The sequence below is a fragment of the Pelmatolapia mariae genome, linkage group LG6 (genome assembly GCF_036321145.2).
Source record: "Pelmatolapia mariae isolate MD_Pm_ZW linkage group LG6, Pm_UMD_F_2, whole genome shotgun sequence".
In the NCBI taxonomy this organism is placed as follows: Eukaryota; Metazoa; Chordata; class Actinopteri; order Cichliformes; family Cichlidae; genus Pelmatolapia; species Pelmatolapia mariae.
The window spans coordinates 32,594,616-32,614,195 of record NC_086232.1 but is presented as its reverse complement, the minus strand read 5'-3'; the positions used below and the strand labels follow the sequence as shown (position 1 = coordinate 32,614,195).

At 39.9% G+C, this 19,580-nt stretch overlaps 1 protein-coding gene across 2 annotated transcripts in view; it reads left to right on the top strand.

The window, feature by feature from the left end:
• Nucleotides 1–1,700: 1,700 nt before the first annotated feature.
• mxi1 (max interactor 1, dimerization protein) overlaps nucleotides 1,701–19,580 on the top strand; it is a 31,721-nt gene continuing 13,841 nt past the window's right edge. Inside the window, exons 1-3 of one of the 2 annotated variants that reach the window (XM_063476610.2) lie at nucleotides 1,701–2,038; nucleotides 4,255–4,357; nucleotides 8,228–8,257. In XM_063476610.2, coding sequence (XP_063332680.1) covers nucleotides 1,810–2,038; nucleotides 4,255–4,357; nucleotides 8,228–8,257 — 362 coding nt within the window. In that variant the 5' untranslated portion in view covers nucleotides 1,701–1,809. Of the gene's footprint in view, nucleotides 2,039–3,655; nucleotides 4,108–4,254; nucleotides 4,358–8,227; nucleotides 8,258–19,580 lie in introns of those variants that run through there. The other variant, XM_063476611.1, reaches the window with a different exon arrangement.

Below are 19,580 nucleotides of genomic sequence, written 5' to 3'. Positions count from 1 at the left end.
GTCTACTGAAAATGGCACAAGATCAAGGCTAAGAACTTATCTCTTAGTTACCCTTTCTGTCATTTCAGCGGGATCAGTGTTATACTAACACAGTTCTTCAAGCTCCTCTTTCTCACCTCTCTTTAAAGCTCAGATTTGGGAATTTGTGCGTGTTTTTATAGTAAATTCATCTTAGGCTTGTCTTCTTGCAGGCCTACAATGCTGCAAACATATGCATGTTTTTAACATTAAAGAGTTAGCATTATTGTAATCCCCCACTTCACTACAGTGTAATGTTTTGGACTATGGTTAAAAGACCTGGAACAATACCAAGGGATATCATAATGCAGAACTCAGTAACCAGAGGCAGTATGGCCAGCTATAGATAAACATGCTAGTTTGAGGGACATGTGGTTTGGTCTAGAGTGAGGGACCCAAATGCAAACTTTAGAAGCAAACTTGTAAGAACAAAGGGCACAGAACACTACAGACTTCAGGAATGACTACAATGGCCACACAGGGAATATGCTAAGGAAACTGAGCAAGTAAACAGTATGATGCAACAAAGAACTGAGTCAAACTGAGGCCTTAAATACACATGAGGTAATCAAGAAACGTGGACATGGGAGGGTGTGGGGACACAGCTGAAGCTAATTAAAACAAGACCAGAAAGTAAAACTAAATATAAAAGCTAGTTTACTGTCAAAGTAAAACAGGAAGTGAGTCACTGAAAAGAATATAGAAAACTTGATATAAAAGGGAAAACAAGAGCTTATAGAAAACAAACTGTAATCAAGACTCAAAACCTAATGGGAACAGAAGAGGCAAAATACAAGAAAATACTGAAACAATTGACACCTAGAACTAAGACACCATAGAGACTAATGAATAAGAGGAAATTAAACCTGGAGATACAACTAAATTAACTAAACTCAACTACAAAAAGCAACTGCAGCTAAACAACACGACTGATTATAAAAGAAACAAGCATACAAAGGAATAAATAATAACATATTTAATAAAAAGGCTGAGTTCTGAAATCCTAGGCCATTGACCCAGGAACATGACTAGACATGTTTGTAGCCCAGTAATCTCCAGTACTGGTCTTTGTTTGGATTTACAGATGGTAACTTTCAGTGGGAGGTTCAGTTTGAAGTATACTATGGCATAAAGATCTGGAAAAAATGCTGGTGAGAAAACAGTATAGGCATGATAAACACGCACAGAGCCTTGTTTATTTTATTTTTTTAACCTTTTTATTTGCTCAAATAGCATGGTCAGTGAAGAAAATAATAATTTCCTACTTCTTTGTAACAAATTAAAACAACAAAAACTATTTTTTACCTTCAAATCAAGTTTTAAATGCCTTTCTCATAGATTGACTTCTGTAAACAGCAGTAGAATACAATAAAAACTGTTAGTCCCACACCTGCCACTGCTATTTAAACTCAAGTTATGCTTCTTTTTGTTTAATGTGATGCCATGTAAAACAGAATTATGAAACTCTTATGTAATGTTGACATGTAAATATGATTCATTGGTATAGCGTCCATGCATGCACGATTCTGTATTCTCTTCAAGGGCGGGCACAGGGACCATGCGGAATCCTTAGACTCTAAGGGGCCGGGCTCCCTGTTTTCCCATGCACCATCATCTACTGACATTGGCCACTGCTCCACATTAAACACCCTGCATTCATAAAAAAAAAAAAAAGAAAAGAAAGAAAGAAAAGAGACACCATCTGACAAGAGCAGCGTCCCCCAGAAGCTGCCTCACTGCGAATTGCGCTCAGCCCGTCGCCAGAAAGCTCGGAAACTAAGAGGGGGGGAAATGGCCAAAAGTGAGAGGCAAAGAAGAAGTTTGAAGAGTGAGGAGTTCTTTTTTGATTCCGATGCGTCTCTCTTGGATCAGCAAGATTTCGAGATGTCTAGTTGTCCTTTCAATGACGTCTTCAACTCCAAAGACTCCCACATGGAGCAGATCAACACTTTTCTGAAAAATGTACAAGTTTTGCTGGAGGCTGCTAGGTTTCTTGAGAGCGCCGAGAGGAAGGACGGAAGTGAGTTTTATTTGTGTGCTGCGTTTGATCTTTTTTCCCCTTTGCATCTGAATTTCAGGAAGGAAAAAAAGACTTCACTGTCAACAGATTCAGACAACAAAGGGTTGAGTTCATTCAACTAAGCACCGCTGCCTGCAGTAAACACAGAATATGAAAGAGCACCAGACTGATGACCTTACTTATCGCAGTTACGGGAGGGGAAAAATATAAGCTTTCGTAATTTTCCGGACTATTTTTACCTGCATTATCCGCATTATCTTCGTGTAGAGCTATGTCACTCTCCACAACTCCCAACACAGGGATCTGTAATTTTTGTACCTCCCTGCTGCATAGACAAAGCAATATGACATAATGATTAGGTGTGTGGGTGTGAATGTTGGCTACGATTCCGTTATAATAAATCTGACCACATTGCAGCGCCCTCCAACTCAGTTTAGGATGATGTCATTGTGCCCCCGCAGACTCGATCGGTGAAACAAACTGAAACTTTATAGATAAACGCCACGGCTATAGCTCGCGGCGTTGAATCGACTGTTTAGAAAATATCCGACCTTGCATGATTTGCTTGTTTATCACGTTATAAGAAATGATGTAATTATAGATAAGTTGGCTGATTGCAAAAAGCACGATCATTCAGATGGGTATTGGATTGGCACGTATCCAATATAATGACATGTTATCTGGTCAATGCACTACTAAAAACGACTCTTTATGATCATTTTCATGGCTTCGCTTTCATCTAAATCGTGACTTTAAAAGACCGAAAAGACGAATTTGTATATGCATTTTTCTGTGCACGGCATTTTTCGTGCAGAAAGGTCGGTCACGTTGGATGGAACGCGCTGCGAAAGCCTTTGAAGTGATATCGACTGTAATAATGCAACGTGGGAAATTTTCTACAGAGAGCAGTCCTCTCGATTGTTTGCTTCCTGCTATTTTGGGGGGCGTGTCGCACTGGCTTCCACATGGCGCAAGGCTCCTGCGGTTGGCTAGAAGCGAGCTCAACCCTCGCCGCCTGTCAAAGCCTTTCGCCAATCGAAGTTACGCTTGATATCAACGTCATGTGTTGCTGGGCCTGGCTACAGCCGACCAAGACACGCCTACTGTCCCAGTGAAGGATGGGATTTGTAGGGCTTTTCTGTAGGACGCGTAGTCTGGGAAGAATATGGAATTACATGGATATTTAGTAATTTAAATATGAAAAGCAGCTCTAATTAATGATTTATTAGTTTTTTTGTCATACATTTATGACGTTGTCATGAAAAGGAGCAACAACGTTCCTAAACTTTGTAAGAACAATAGTAAACACACCATTTCTAAAATAATTTCTGTTGATCTGTGCACTGGAACTCTGCCTAATGTATGTATTAATTTACACTGACCTGTTGTAGTTGCAATTGTAAAATTATTACAATCATGAATGATTTTCCAATCGATATATATCTCAGTGAAGGTGGGCTAAATTGTGAACTTAATGGAATGTTTGCGTTTGAGGTAAAATGGACCATATTCACCAAAATACTCGATTTCCCAGAATGCATTGCACTTAGGCCGGCCTCTCCCGCCGCTGGATCCCCGCCTCTCAGCTGAGCAGCTAAGTAAACAAACAGGAAAGGAGAGGAAACGAACTGCAGCACGCACATTGCTGGTTCAGGGTTCCCTCGGGGACGTTTTATATTGTTTTTATCATATTTTTTTATCCAATTTGATATCGTGTTTCGTAGAAACTTTTAAATATTTTGATACGCTTTCTTTTTCTAACAGTGAGTTCTGGCGAGGATTGGCTGTAGCTTGCTAGCTTGCGAACACTGGATTTTTTTCTTTCCTTCCCTTTTGGCGAAGGCTGCTCATGAGCCAGCAAAGGCACGGAACAAGGATATAACACGTCAGTTTTAATAATAACCAATGCACTGTCTTCCCTGTAATTAAAAAGCGGTCGTTGCTGCTGCTTTCAAAGCTATATTGCAACGTCCAACACAGCAAGCCTCAAGAAAGAATGACGGCTGTTCAGCTAATAAATATCCAGCGGTTACTGGAAGCAGCAGAATACATAGAAAGGAGAGAAAGAGGTAATAACGTTTCCAAATGTCTCAGTTGGCAGTGACAACCCTGTACTGGTTGTCGGCTCAAAAAGGGTGATTCTCGAAGTAGAAAGTGTCCCCCAAAAGAAAAAAAAAAGTGGCTAGTCAGTTAACCACCAGTTTTTTTTCCAACAGAGTGTGAACATGGATATGCCTCGACGTTTCCATCAAATCAGAACACAAACTACCAGAGGCAAAGGAAATTCCGAAATAAGAAGTTCAACAGTAACCACAATAGGTAAGACACTATTCTCAATCATTTTTGTGATTGCTGGGGAATTTTCTATTTATATGCCAGTAATGAAAGTCAAGTTCTGGGATGGATGACATTGTTGCAGATAGCATGTGATCCTAAACTGCTGCCATCTGTTTATTGCAGCGTTTACGCTTTTCAGATAAAGGGGCTTTCTATGTAAAGAGACACTGACATTTGAATAACAAAAGATCGATCCTCGAACTTGTAGAGACATTTATAGTAGCTACGTGCACGTTTGACCGTAAACACCGCTGGTTCGGTGGTGGGGGGCAGCGACAGGGGCTCTGCTGGCTTTTCATCAGCTGATTGTCAAACGGACTGCAGTGGTCAAGGTTAGGGATCATGGTGAAAGTAAAGACTTTAAAACGAAAAAATGTCGCTTAAGAAAAAATAAAAAATTGTTGCAGCAACATCTTCTACTTCTTCTATTTCTTGGCTAAACAACGCAGAAACATTTTTCCGTGATTTTTAAATTTAGTAATTTCTTTTTTTTGTGGTTGACTTTCTGTATTTCCCCCTAGTATGGATTCTCCACTTCACTGTGGGAGAAAGGGATATTTAGTCTTATCCCCTAAAGAGGAAATGCTGCTATTTATGGCATGTTTTGTTTGCAGACACCAAAAGATGAATATGTGGAGCCATTTATAGGACTTATGTTTTGTATAATCACTGACTTGCTGTTTCATCTTTACCTCCATATTCTATAAAAAAAAAAAACATGGGTTCACAGTTTGCATAATTTCAAAGCTACTGGTGATTGTTATGGAACATATGCTTAGTAACACTCGCTGATAATGACTGCCACATAGATTAAGACCCTTGTCAAACACATTACTTTCACTGATGGCAGACACTTGTATTTAGTAACCGGAGTTGGGAGGATCTCCTAAGTTAAGACCCACTGGCTTTGTGTGGGTTTTTTGTTTGTTTGTTTTTTTAAGTTAGGCTGCTTACATTAATCTTTCCATCGACAGTCATACATCAAACACAAAGCCCACTCGTACTCTTGCAGAGCTTTTTAATATTAATGTAAGAAAAGGCCACCAAACAGGAACTGCGCATTACTCATCATGAGCGCAGAATGCTGCCTAGTTCTGCATGGCAACAGTCACGATCAGATATATTGTTAGTCTGACATCGTATTCATAACTCTTCATAACATTTAGTCTTGTGAGAAATTCCATAAGGACACATTAATGATGCTTAATGTAAAGTTAAATGCTAGAAAAGCTTTAAGCTTTCACCATGCATGCTTTTTCTGAAATCTGCTTCTAAAGTGGGACAACTTTGAGAGTCTGTAATCAAACTGTTTACGTATGCAGGAGAGAAAATGGAAGCAAGTGGCAAAGAGAAAAGATTTGGTTTTTAAATGCTTCGAGATGTGAAGAAGCACTACCAATAAAACTGTGCAGGGATAATGCTTGTTGTTTCTATTCATAGAGCTATGTTTACAACTCGCCTATTGCGTTAACACATTTTGTATTAAACACCCATTCACAGCTTCATATTGTGATGTGGTTTCGTTTACTCCCATGGGGAGATGGGCATCTGGCAAACTAAAAAATAAGATCATTCGATGGGCCTTTTTAATTCAGAGATCCTGTGTATGACAGAAGCCGAGTGAGCAAAATAAAGGCATGGTGCATTAGCTAAAGAGATCTACAACGCAGCCATCTTCTGTGTCTGCATTTTTAATGACAAAAAAAACATCACATATACCTAAGCTTCAGTCTCAAACATGTTCTTGTTTATTCCTTACTTATAAACACTCCAAGGACCCTTTTAAAATTAATGTTAAGCTGACATCTTAGAGAATATACTAATTTATTCATTATAATATTTACATTAATATTACATTTTATTTTAACACGCTCTTAGTTGCTTGCTCCAGTTATATCTGCCTTCTCAGTAGCGTGTTGAGGCTTAAAGTGATGGGCTTATCTGAATCTGTCCTCTCTTGCCTACCGTTTATAGCAGGGCAGCTTTATCTCGCTGACCCACTCCCTGCATGCATATACATGCACACACATACGCGTACACATACATGCATGCCTGCCTGCAGAAGGAAGCATGCTGCTGTTCTGTGTGGCCTTGCTGTCACTGTCCAGACATGCAGATATGGGATTCAGGAGGCAGGGAAAAAGGATTGTGATGATAAAACCCACGTAAGTTGACTTAGGCCAAATGAAAGGCCATGCTGAGATATAGTGTGACTGTGTGTGCTTGTATCAGGGCTGACCTGAAGCTTACCTCACTTTTCAGTATAGTGAAATAGAGCAGCTGAAGAGATTTCCCAAATGTAAAAAAAGAAGTTTGGTTTCACACAAGTTCCTTGGAATCTTGAATTTTAACATTGTTCCCTAAATGTGCTTTTAAAGGGAACCAAATGAAGATTCACATTTTGGTAAAACATTCAGAGTTTGGAAAGGTTACAAAGCAGGATGTTGGTTACCAAGCAACACAGACTCAGTGAAACCACTGTGACAGCAGATGACGCAAATTATGCACTCCAAAGTATTAATCTTCTGTTAGCACAACTATTGATCTGACTTTACAGATCAGACAGTTACAGAAATAAGCGGAGTTGGAGACAATGAAAATAATTACATGTGTGCAAAGAAGTCAGCTTTCAACACAAGACTGTGGCTATTCATTTTCCCAATAAAGAACTAATTGTGTGGCTTTTAGCTTATTTTTTATGACATTTATGGAGATCACCATTAAACAAAAAGAGATTATGCTGTTTTAAATGCACCAGTCATATGATTTTAGTTTGTGTGGCTGGCCTGGTGAAGAGCACATCCATGCATGATTTCAGGGCTTATATAGTATATAAAAGATGAAGGCATGCATGTGAGCATGTAGACTCCTTCAGGTTTTAAGCAAATGGCCTGCAGTGTCTGAAACGTGCCTGGGTTTTGTTGTAATAGTAGCTACTCAGCCTGGTCATAGACCTTGTCATGTCAAATCAAATATACTGCCACAGTTGACTTACCATACTGTCTAGCATATCCAGCTAAATAAACAGTAATATATTCATTAAAAAATGAATTCCTCTGAGTCTGGGCCAATTTTTACAGATGGAACCGCAGCATTCCCTCTGTTCTGTTCTTACCTCTTGCTTCGTCCATATTTCCTGCATGCTTATTACCAAGATGGCAAGAAAAAAGCGTACTGCAGTATTGATAACCCACACTATAGAAAAGTGCTTGACCAGGTTGCATCCAGCAGCACTCCCCTACCCCCTTTTTGCCCCCTGGGAGGAGGTAGAGTGCAGTTTGTGTGAAAGGGAACTTGGCCATTTAAAAATCAGGAGGAGGCCTTGTCTCCTTTCAGTATGTTTCCACACACAGACACTCTTAGGGACGAGCTGATTCACTTTAGATTATTAACAGAGCACTGAATCCTGGCTGCTTTTGTGTATTTGTGTGCGCATGCTCCTACTTTACCAGTCGCACACACATGCACAGTGTGAATGTAAGTGTCTGCAGTGTCACATCCTCCCTTGCATTATTGAGGAAGAGGCACTGTGCCACAGTGCATTCCTGGATGTCACGTTGACATTTGTTTGTGTAAAGGCTTCAGTGCACTGAGCCTAGAATTGGTCTAGTTTGAGATTAATTAATAAATCTGTTAATCAAATTTGACACTCCAATTCACCATTCACTTCTCAGCCCGTGGTTTTCTAGCTCATACATATTTAGTATTCTAATACTACACATGTAAAGTACATTGTTTTTTTTCTGATAAAGATGCCCTGTACCTTTATTTTGCTTGCTCATTAAGGCAAAATTGTACATTTGTTCTCTTTTCTTTTTTTTAACAGCTTCTGCTTTTTGTTTTTGTTTGCAGGTCGACACATAACGAGCTGGAAAAGAATAGGTGAGTTGGCAGTACGTCTTTAAAACACATTTCGGATTTAATCAGACCACAGACTGCAGGCTCATACATGCCCTACCCACATATAGCAAGTCTGTTATGACCTACTTCTTCATTTCCCCTACAAGGTTATGGCCTTTTAAGTAAACGCTTATTTTTCAACAGGTCTTTAAAGATAAAAGTACTTGGGTGGCCCAGTTGGGTTCATGAATTCCTCTTTTTCTTTTCACCTTACCCATTTCCACCTCTAATATGCATAATCCTTCCACCTTTTTGTGTAACAGTGAATCATACGCAGTTTCCTTCTCCACGTTTTTGCATATAACTCTGTGGGTATGTGTGACATAAACTTCTGTCTGAGCTCTTAGTTGATATTCAGTAATGGTTGACCAGTCTAGCAGTCAGAAAAGGGTTAAAATCTAATGAATGAACTTGCCATATAACGATATTGGGCATATTTGAACCAATCAAAACACATTCTTTTGTGGTAAGCTACATCTTACTGAGGTTGTAACATAAGCATTTGTTAGTACTGGCAGGCTTTTTTTCCTTGCACGTTTATGTCCACACCCTCGTCCAGATTGTGGATACGTACTGCTCCGTTCAAGTGATTATATGCCATTTTACTCTGGCACAGCATAGATCCATTCATTTTCCAGATCAAAGTATAGCAGAACTGCACTGGTTAGCAGGGTTATGATTTTACTTTGCACCTTGTTTGTTACTAACAGAGAGGCGTGATTTTGAAGCTGCATCTCTGGCTAGGCTTAGATCTTTGGACTATCATGTTAATTATTTTAAGCCTATTTTATTCAGTCAAATAAAATACGGGTGCTTTTCTGTTTGCAGTCCAATGGTTGTGTCCAGTTTGTGTACACGCCCTGCAGTTTTAGTGTGTAGCAGACATACGTTTGTCCTAGGGTATGATTTTAAAAACTTAAAGTGAAATGAGATTAAGTAAATGTAGTATGTAGAAGCAGCAAAAATTTCAGCCCTGTATTTTCATCTGAAGTTTCTTATGTTTCTGTACTGAATTACATGTCTGCATTCAAGTTGGTATCTGCAGTGTAGGAAGTGGTGCATTTAACCAGACTTTGGTTTGGGATGGTTTATGCTAAGAGCAACAGCACCTTGGAAGCCCTTATCAGACTGAGTTCACTACTAGGGTACTTGCTGGTGTTTATGCTCTTTATTCCAACCAGAGTCAAGCACTAGAGCCTTTTCTTTGACACCATAAATAAGAGTGGCTAGACTTGCAGGATTTATGGTAAATATATGAAGAAAAAAAAAGCATGCCTTCCATTTCATTATCTCTGAGCGTGTGGGTACAATGAAAGGATGCGAGAGGCTGGATCCATTCAGTGTAATTACATATCACCTCAGCCTGTTTTTTCTCGCCATTCTCCCTGGCAGCCTTTTCTGAAAGGATGGGAACATTGGAAGGAGAGCTGTCCAGTGATCTAAATATAGACAAGAGTTGATGTCTCATCTTGGTGCTCATATACAAAGCCACACAAGGCCGGCCGGTCGACTGAGTGGCCTCAGCAGATTGCAGCACCCATGCAGACTTGCATTTTTTTTTTCTTTCAGCGTTCCACCCCCACAAATACATTTCAAAGGGGAAAAAAAAGGTGCCAACTCAGTTGTTTGTTCCTAAAACACAGTGTGAAGGATGGATTTGTACATTCTTTGGGCTGATCTTGTAGTAAGGCTTGTTTCTATGGCCATGGTCATTCAGAGCAGACTTGTATAAAGCCTATATTTGACAGAACAGAAGGAATCACTGCTAACTATAACAGGAGACGCAGAATAGGCGTACTTTCCTATCCTTTTTGCTCTAATGCTTTTTTTAAAAGTTTGAATTAGATTTGGTGATCTATATATGTGTGAGTTTTACTCCAATGTTTTATACTCCACGCTATCTTCTGTTTGCATCATATATTACTCCTCCAAAAAATTATTACTTCATAAAGTAAGCATCCTAATTGTGTCACAATAATGCTTAGTTTGTATGAACAGGAATCTTCTGACTGTGCTGTTTTTGCTTCCTTTAATTAAATGGCACAGTCTGTAGAATCCCCTGAAAAACAGCCTACTTTCTGCAAAGTACTAAATCACTAGAGATGGTTTAAAGAAGTGCAGAAATAAGTTAACTTGTTTAAATGTTAAAAACGACTGACCATTCATTTGTGCATTTGAAAGCATTAGTTTAGTCTCAGTGTGTTTTCATTCGCAATACATGCGTAATGTCCAGTGAAACTTTCTATCCCGTCCCTCCTCTTTTTCCTGGCTCCACTTTGCAGTCTTAGAGAGAGATGCAGCAGCAGAGCAGGCCAGGAATAAGCTGTCCTGTACCAAGTACGGATACTGACACCATGTTTTTTTTTCTTCTCTTCACTCTTGTCTTTGTTTTCAGCTTGACACAGTTAGCATGGTGTTGCAGCTTAGTAGCAGGCGAATATGAGACTAATTCACATTTCCATTTGCAAAGAAAGAGTAAAAATTGAAATGGTAATCAATCCTTTTAGAGCACACTTAAAGTCAGAATCATTTATAATCCCTCTTTTTGCCAGAAGCTAATCCAATTCCCTTTAAGCACATGCCCCAATGTAAGTCATATGTATCGAGCATAGTTGTTCATCCAAGTGTGTCAGGCTTATAACATGATCGTGCAACAGAAGCAGCTTTCGTTCCATCTCAGCAGACTTCCAAGTCCTGTAAATTGGAAGCAGCTTCTTTATGGTCCAGCCTGGGTGGAGCTTTTTCCAACACTTATCAAACTTGTGTATCTACTGCAGGCAAGATGATTTGCATTGCATGGCTACCGCAGCTCTTGATAACCTCTGAGGCTTGTAGACTCAGTGTGACAGCAGAGACGTTAGGACATGGATAAAAGGCACCGAAAGGGGAAAAAAAAAAAAACCCCACACACATTCCAGATACTTACCGTGGGACCAGATAACGTAGTCATCTGCCGCTTTGATCATGTACCTTCTAACAGCCTTATTTCACTTCCACATGTCACTGCTAAATTACAGTCCCTTAGTAGGATTTAACAGTAAAAGGCTTGTATGACTGCATGTTGTGGTTCGACTGCTTTGATCTCACGGCCTTATGGTTATTAGTCATTTTCTTTAAAACGTGTTGATTATAAATTCAAAGTGCTCAGGTTAGTTGGTGATTTATTGTTGTGCGTTGTGTAAAGCATGTGCATAACATTAAACAATTAAGAGGTTTTTTTATGGCTCGGAGTTGAATCTGTAGAGGCTCGAGCAGTTGTGGATTTATTATAGCTAGTAAAAGCTTGTTTCATTGATTAATAATAAAGCCATCAATCAAAAGGTAACAAAACAAGAACCACTGCTTATCATCTGAGTTCCTCCTGAACTGCCACTCATCCATTTTTAATATAGTTCGTTGAGGCCAGGTCTGTAATGCAGTCAGAAAATTTTCCCACGTAGTAAAACCAATGTTAGCTTTTCTTTTTGATTTGACACGGGGAGCTGCCTAAGGCCGTTTTTATGCTCGCCATGTGGCTCGTGTCGCGGGTCTCTGGTGACAAGTTTCACATCACATCCTGTGCTGCAAGACACAATCTTTGTGGCACAGTCTTGCACTAATCATGTCGGTTTTTACGGCCATTATAATGATAATCCTGCACAGAAGCTCGGACACATACAAATACAAATGTTGGAGAAGTGTTGGAGTAATTTGAAAAACTTGAGTTGTCTGAGTGGAGACGCCTATCGTTTTGGAGAATACTGCAACGGCTTCTTACAACTTAATGGCAGTTATAAATGGCTCCATCTGTGCGACGATGGCACAGCGGTGAGCAAAGCGACCACTGCAGAGGGTATATTAGCACCTCAAAGAATGAGCTAAACACCTCTGAGAGTGATTCTGTGGATATGTTTATCAGAAACACCCTTAGCCATTAGAGGTTGGCCTGCCTGGCATGTAAGGAGTGTTTGTGAAGTCTGAATTTGTTTTGTCTAAACATGTAATGCCTCATTTGCAGTCACCTTTTGTTTGTGTATGTGTGAAGTGTATGAACTTGTCATGAACTTGGTCAGATTTACCTTTAGCTGTTATATAAACAACACCTATTATGACAATTTTCAGGCCAATATATAGTCTCCAGCAGAGTGGGATCATATATTTCAGAGTTCAAAGAAGGTTTTTATTAATGCAGTTACCCAGTTTAGTCCCTGCTTTTAAAGCCCACTTTCTTTTCAGAATATGCAGACAGTTACTGGCCAACAAAAAAACTGCTAGATCGATGACAGTCATGTGAAAAAACACCTTTGCTATCTCTGCTGTAAATTTAATCAGGAGGACACCACTGACATTGAAGGTCTTAAAACAAACTGCAAACATACTAAATCATATTCATCTGTTCATGTCTGGGCACAAATCCAGTCCAAAATGTAAAAAGTGGATAACATGCAATAACACACATGCATGCGTGACACAAAATTAACTGTGATTCAGCTAGTCACAACCCATACAGCTATATTTTTCTTTATGTGTTCAAACTTTTGAAAGCTTTTCTTAATTTTCCAGTAAGTCTAAGCTAAATATCACTATAGAAGGGTGGCACATTTTTTTAAATGGCACATTACTTTGTTTCCACTGACTGCCCTCATTCATTTCTGCTCTTTTTAACCAGTGGGCTTGAAACACTGCACTGCTGTTCCAGCCTTTGGGTTGAATGAGCAGTCAAACATGAATAAGCCTGGGTTACTCTGACTGTGCTGATGTTCCTTGAAGAAAGCAATACTGCTTCACGAGTCCAGGGAGTGCTGCCCATTCTCAGGCCCTGCTGCAGGGTCTAAAACTGGGACCATTTGTTCTGACCAACGTGACGACTTGTAAGCTTTTCTTGGCTCAGAAAAGCAGCTTAAGAGACTTGATCTTTGGTCTGGTGAGCCCAGCTAGAGCATGCACATGTGCTGAGGCATGTCACCTACCCTCTCTCTGAAGCCACTCAGACCCAGTTCTGAATAGTCGAGCTAAGCTTTGGTTTAGCCAACGATGGTATCTCAGTACAAGGAAGTTATTGAGAGGCTGATGGGATGAGTAGAAGGATTGGTCAAACACACCTGATTAAGGGAGCCTTAAGAAGCACGCAAGCCTTATATAAACTCTCAGTGTGTGTACAATGAGCATTTCTGCCCTGTCAGTAGGACATAAGCCTGTACTCGGTTGGCAAACAGTCAATTTGTAGCTCTGGCTAGAAGTCTACCTGCTCTACCGACTAGTGTGGAGGGTTCTCAGCTGCAATGAAGACGTTATTTTCTCTTTTTAAAATTATAGTTCACTCATAACATGGTGAAAGAATCTTCACACTTAAATCGTGTGTTCTGGAATGTGTGTATTATCTTCAGCCAACTATAAGACAGGCTGAGACGTTTGCATTTCACTTGTGCCACATTGGTAGCATAAGTGAACTGTTCTGAGTCAAGTGGAGGGAGACTGGATTAGCCTTTTCTGATTTACATAGTAATCGCACCTGCTGCTGGGTTTCTGAGGGTTCTGACAGTAACGCCTTTTTGTAGTTTGGCATTCTTAGCAGGCCAGTCACATACAACCTTTGGGGGAGCACTTACCTTTTAACATCAAGAATGTGAAAAATCCGCATAAGCCTCCATATTGTGTTTTTGTTTTTGTTTTTTTAATAGACAAATAGAACCTTTTTACTGAGAGGGAAACAACAATGGAACAAAGTACTGTTAAAATATGAAAAAAGTTTGCAAACATTTGTTATCACTGGCATGCTGCCAATGTAAGCTTGATAACTGTTGTAACTAGGGCTGCACGATTTTGCATAAAATGAGAATCATGATTTTTTTGCTTAGAATTGAGATCACGATTCTCTCACGATTTTCTTTTCCAATATAAATATTTATTGCACTTATTAACTGCACATCAACTTCGTAACAGTTGAAACTGAACATAAAACAATAAATAAACATAAAAACAATAAATGCCTCACATTTTGTGGTTGCCGCAAAATGTTGTACTGCTTGAAATTCCGTCTCCACCGTTGCTCGACACTGCGTGCATAGAGCAGGTAGTGCAATAATAGAAAAATAGTTGCGGGACGGCACTGTGTAGCGTTTGTCTAGGGTGTTGATCATTTTCCTAAATCCCTCGTTTTGCACAGTGTTGATATATCTTTGGTCAGGTGATAAGTAATAGCCTCCGTAATTTCTTTGTGCCTGCGGGAGTTCGACGTGTATAGGGAAGCGCTGTATAAGGTTCCTGTTATTGATGCTTGGGTGGTTGACCGGGACGAATTTTCTCCTGTCACTTTCTCGTCATCCCTGACGTGCTCTCCGTTGTTTTTTCCCTGCCAATTTGAGCATCACGGCACAGCTTCTGTATCACGTGGTATAAGGCTCCGCCCTTGTCATTTGTTGAGCAGGAAGAGGGAGCGCTTGTTTTCATGCAGATTACGTCCCGGATCATGCGGTACAATCGTCGTCGTCTTTTTTTTTTTTTTTTTTTTAAATCGTTGTCATTTGGAAATGAGATCGCACATAAGTATGAATCGAGATCGCGATTTTCTAACGATTAATCGTGCAGCCCTAGTTGTAACTGCTTCTTTAAAAGACTTCCTGGTCAAAAGAATGACCAGTTTGAATCATCTTATTACATGGGGTGCTATAATTATCTCACACCTTTATTACTATCTGTAATGTTCATTTGCCATAGTTTCAGTATCAAATACTGCTTGATTGAAAACAGGTCTGTAAGGTGTCATGGACATAGCATGTTCTGGCAATCCTCACTGGTTTGCCGTCAGATAAGACCGTAGATCTTTGTTTCGTCCCGACACAAATGTTCTGTAGACAGGTGTAAAGAAGACCCATACAGAGGATTATATGTAGGCACTTGAAGGCTTTCTCATCACTCACATCTTGTCTCGGCTCTTCTGACACTTGACCCCTTGTCTGGGCTTCTTCTTGTTGTGCCTTTATCCTGCAAGAGTACATATACACAGCACTCTGTGGAAGGATGGTGTGACCAAAAGGAATAAAGCTGAATGGATATAGAAGCTTAGTCAGCAGGTTTAAGCCATCAAACAATCCCCTCTCTGACTCAAAACCTGGTTTAATTTTCAGTGATTAAAATAGAAACATTTTCTTTTTATTAGTTTGTAGGTGTCTGTACCATAATACTCTGCAAAATGTTCCTCCTACACGGTGGTTTTTTTGACCTGTGCCATTAACAAAACCGTGGTGATGCTGCTTGATTAGGCCACTTTGGAGAAAATGGGTGAGGCTGGGGTTACATAATGTTCCAGGAAGAAATGTTCCTGCTTCCCTTCCTTTTTCCTGAAGAAGCTTGCTAAATGATCTGCCTGGTGACTTGGGATAGAAAGAGGTAAAAGGGGATCCTAGCTGAAAGTGCAAGACATACTCAGTTAGGCTAAATCTGACTATTGCTTCTATTTTTAGCCTCACAGCTGGGGAAAAAGGGGGAAAACACCACTGTCTTCTGACCAATCACAGAGGTTAATTTTTCACCAATGAGAGCAGTGTGATGGAGATGCATATGAAAAAAAAAAGTCTCCACCCTTTACTCCCTCAACAGCTGCCTCGTGTACTTTCTCATCATCAAACCTGCACTGAAAGTCATATGAAATGCACATGTTTAAAACTAATGCATAACTTCAGTAGAATTGCATGCCACTAGCTGGATTGAGTGACTTTTAAGTGAATTTAGAGAGAGAAACGTGTACATTTTGCGCATTAAAGGTTGATTTAGAGCATTTGGCTGACATGCCTTCCCCCACTCTCTATTGGATGTATTAAAGCACATGAACAACTAAGGGGGTTGTTGTTTGACAGGACCCAACCTGCCCCCAGAGCCAACATCTGGTTGGATGTCCCTGGCTTTACACTAGGCCCATTTTTGGAGAAAAGCCATACTGGAGTTTTAATCCAAAGCTTTTGCCCTCACCACTCCACTGACAGAAGGCTGAAGGGAAACTCAGGGTTGCCGATGGGTCAGTGACCGTGTGTGCCATTGTGTCCGCAAGCTGAAGAGCAGACAAATGGAAAAAGAGGTTGCTCCCTAAAGGAAGAAATTAATGTGTTTTGAGTAGTGTAGGTATACAGTCACATGATATGATCTGTGGGATTTAGGCCATTTGCCAAAGACACATGTATTGATAGTATTTTAGATCAGGTGGTATCACTCTTTTAAAGTGCACATAAAGGCAGGCCCTGCCCTCCATCTCTCGTCACCTCTGACCCGTCAATTACAACCCCCATTCCTCCTTTACCCTCCAACTCTGGCTCTGTTTCTGTGGCCATCATTTTCATTCAGGCCATCTATTTGTCAGTTGCCTTCTTTCTGTTTCTCTCTCTCGTCCAACCTTTGTCAGTGGACCAGATTAAAAGGCAGTGTGCACGTGTGAACTAATCCGTGCGTTAGTGATGGGTTTCAGCCCCAGAGTCTCTTGGCCCAGCCACACAAAGAGCGCATCGCCCTCTCTCTATTCCAGCACGCTCTGCACGTGTGTGTATTTGTGCGTGAGCACGTGTTTATGTCTGTGGTTGCTGCTCGAAAAGGGTAAATTGACACATTTTTGCTTTCATCCCAGTTCTCTCAAAGTGATTTGTTTTGTATCCTCTGTTTTCATTCGTTTCAGCCTGTCCTCCATCTCTCCTTTGCCATGTGTCATGAATGTGTTTCAGCAAGTTTAGCATGAAACTAGCTGTGGTCTGGTCAACTGTGTTCTATTTTATTTACCAGTTGTGTCCTTTAGATTTGTGGCAGGGATTCTGCAAGTCTATAGTGATTTCTTTCTTTCTTTTATTTTTTTTTTAACTTCCATTTGCATTTTATTGCCCTCGGTTTCCAGTCTCGTTTTAGCTCCGAATTCATATCCATATATACATTTTTATTGTGAGCTTACTGCCATTGGAAAAATTGTCTCTCTCTTTTCCACACACTGAATCTCTTTTTTGGGATTGAGGTCAAAACTGCCTGAATGCTCAGAAGTTTCATTCCCACCCACCCACATGTAGCAATGCATTTTCACACCCTCTGCATTTTTTTTTTAATTTTTTTGTTTTGTTGTGTTCCCTGTCATCTAACCAGACTGTCCTCATTTGGTATAGTTTGCATAGAGTCCCAATACTTTTTAATTATTATTTAACTCCTTAGCCAAGAAGGATCCTGCTGTATGTGGAAATTTGACGCAATCCCTTTCTGTTTATCAAATGCAGTAAAAAAATCTGTGAAAAATCACGTTTGCTCGTAAGGCACTGACCATGTAAGAAACTTTTCTAGTTAGATATATATCAGTACACTCAAAATTCTGTTCCTTGTGGCAGCTGTGCTTTTTATATATTCCCTGTCTTGTGAAAAAGAAACGCCTCTAGATTTTCCTACCATTAAAACTTGAAGTGACTTTATGAGTCCTCACCTACTGTCACTGTCCAACTGGACAAACAAACTTTTCTAATAGTAACTTGCTAAGATCAGTTAGAGTTACTTCATATTTTTCTAACAATTTTGTCTGTCATAATGCGTCAGAGATTATTGGTATGCTGTGATTTTTGTCTACATTTACATAACAATAATGATCACCCAGAGAGAAAGTTGGAAGCAACATAGACGGTGTACACCCTCCTGGATAACAGACCACAAGAACAACATAGCTCCTTTCCCAACAGCTTATTCGCTGGTTAACAGAAAAATAACTTACAAATCCAAATATTAATTCAGTGAACTAATATTCAGGTTCAGCTCTTGATGCCACATGTGCATGCAATATGTATGTTCATGATGAATTTTTGCCTTTTTTGTTTTTTGATTTTTTTTTAAAGAACTTGTTATATGGATGCTCAAATTTAGGATGAAAACTTGTTGGAAACGGAGTAGGTCTTAGTCATCTGCCATCACTAAGCGCAGTTGAATTCCACGTAGACCGCCGCTCGTTTGTGCCCATGGCCAGTTTCTGGGCAGATTACACAGACAGAACCCTCCCCTTCCCCCCTCACTCTTTATATCCCTCACCCTTGCTATCTCACTCTGACTCTCTACATTCGTCCCATCTGTCCATGTTTCATAGAGGAGATGAGGAAGGCATCAGGCTTTCAGAAAGAAAGAAAAGAGGAAAAAAAGCTTACAGCTGCTTCAGAGCAAGGATTGCTCTAATCTTGTGCGTGCCATGTTCGTGTAGAACTGTGGCGAACAAGCGCACGCATCAGCTATGGATAAAATATAACTTTCAGTCCACGGATCTTAATTTGTCAGTTGTGCAGTTGTTTAGCTTTGTTATAATCTCACAATCATATAGTTTTCAAAAATTAGTGGCACCAGTGCATTGTCAGTAGCTGTTAATGACTTCGTAGCACATCATGGACGAGCCATGGGCAAATGTTTGAACCATCTGTAAAATCATGAATCAACACAAGTTTTTTATTTTTGTTTTTGTTTTACATTTACGTAAAACCTTAAATGTAAGCTCATCTCCATCTGCACTTCTCATTTCCTTAACTTGCCATTTATAGCTCAGATAATAAACCTGTAATTGGCTAAAGCACATACAGCAGGCTCCAGTTTTGCAGCCAGGCTGGTGCCTCTTTGATTACTGTTCCAGTAGTTAAACTAGTAAATACTGGTATTTCGTAAGGTGCCCTGCTCTGTAGGGTCAGACATCTGACCTTGGCTTCAGCTTGACAGCAGTCATGTGAGGGGGACAGGTGATCCCACCTGAACAAACAAAAAAAGAGAGAAAGCCATAGATGGCATAATAGACAGAGAGTACTAGAAGAGGTAACTTTAGCAGAAAACACAACCGTGGTCTTTGTAGTAAAACCCAACAAACAAAGGTGGTGAACAAACATGGAGAACAGCAGAGAACTGTTGTTCCCTTTTTGTTTTGTGTGTATCTGTTTGTATTGCATTAGAAATGCTCGTGCTGTTGAGCTACGCAGGACACAGTTGTTAATGTACTTGTTAATGTGATATATTGTTTATATCTATTCTTTTTTAAGGTAAACTCCAAATGGAACCAATATATCAGTAACATATACTGGTGACCGTAGTATCAATAATCGACCTAACTGACTGTTCCAATGGTGGTGGTGACATTTACCAATGTTTGGACACCTTGTTCCTCTGCTGTGTAACATCAGTTAAGCACTGGGCAAATGTTCAAAACTAGTAAAATGAAGGACTAAAAGACAGTTAATTATTGATAATGAAAAGTTATTTGTTTCTTTTACACAAAGAAAGGAATAAATAATAAAAAATCTAAATGAACAGACAGGAAAATTATCTATACCTGCATCAGGCTTTGGCT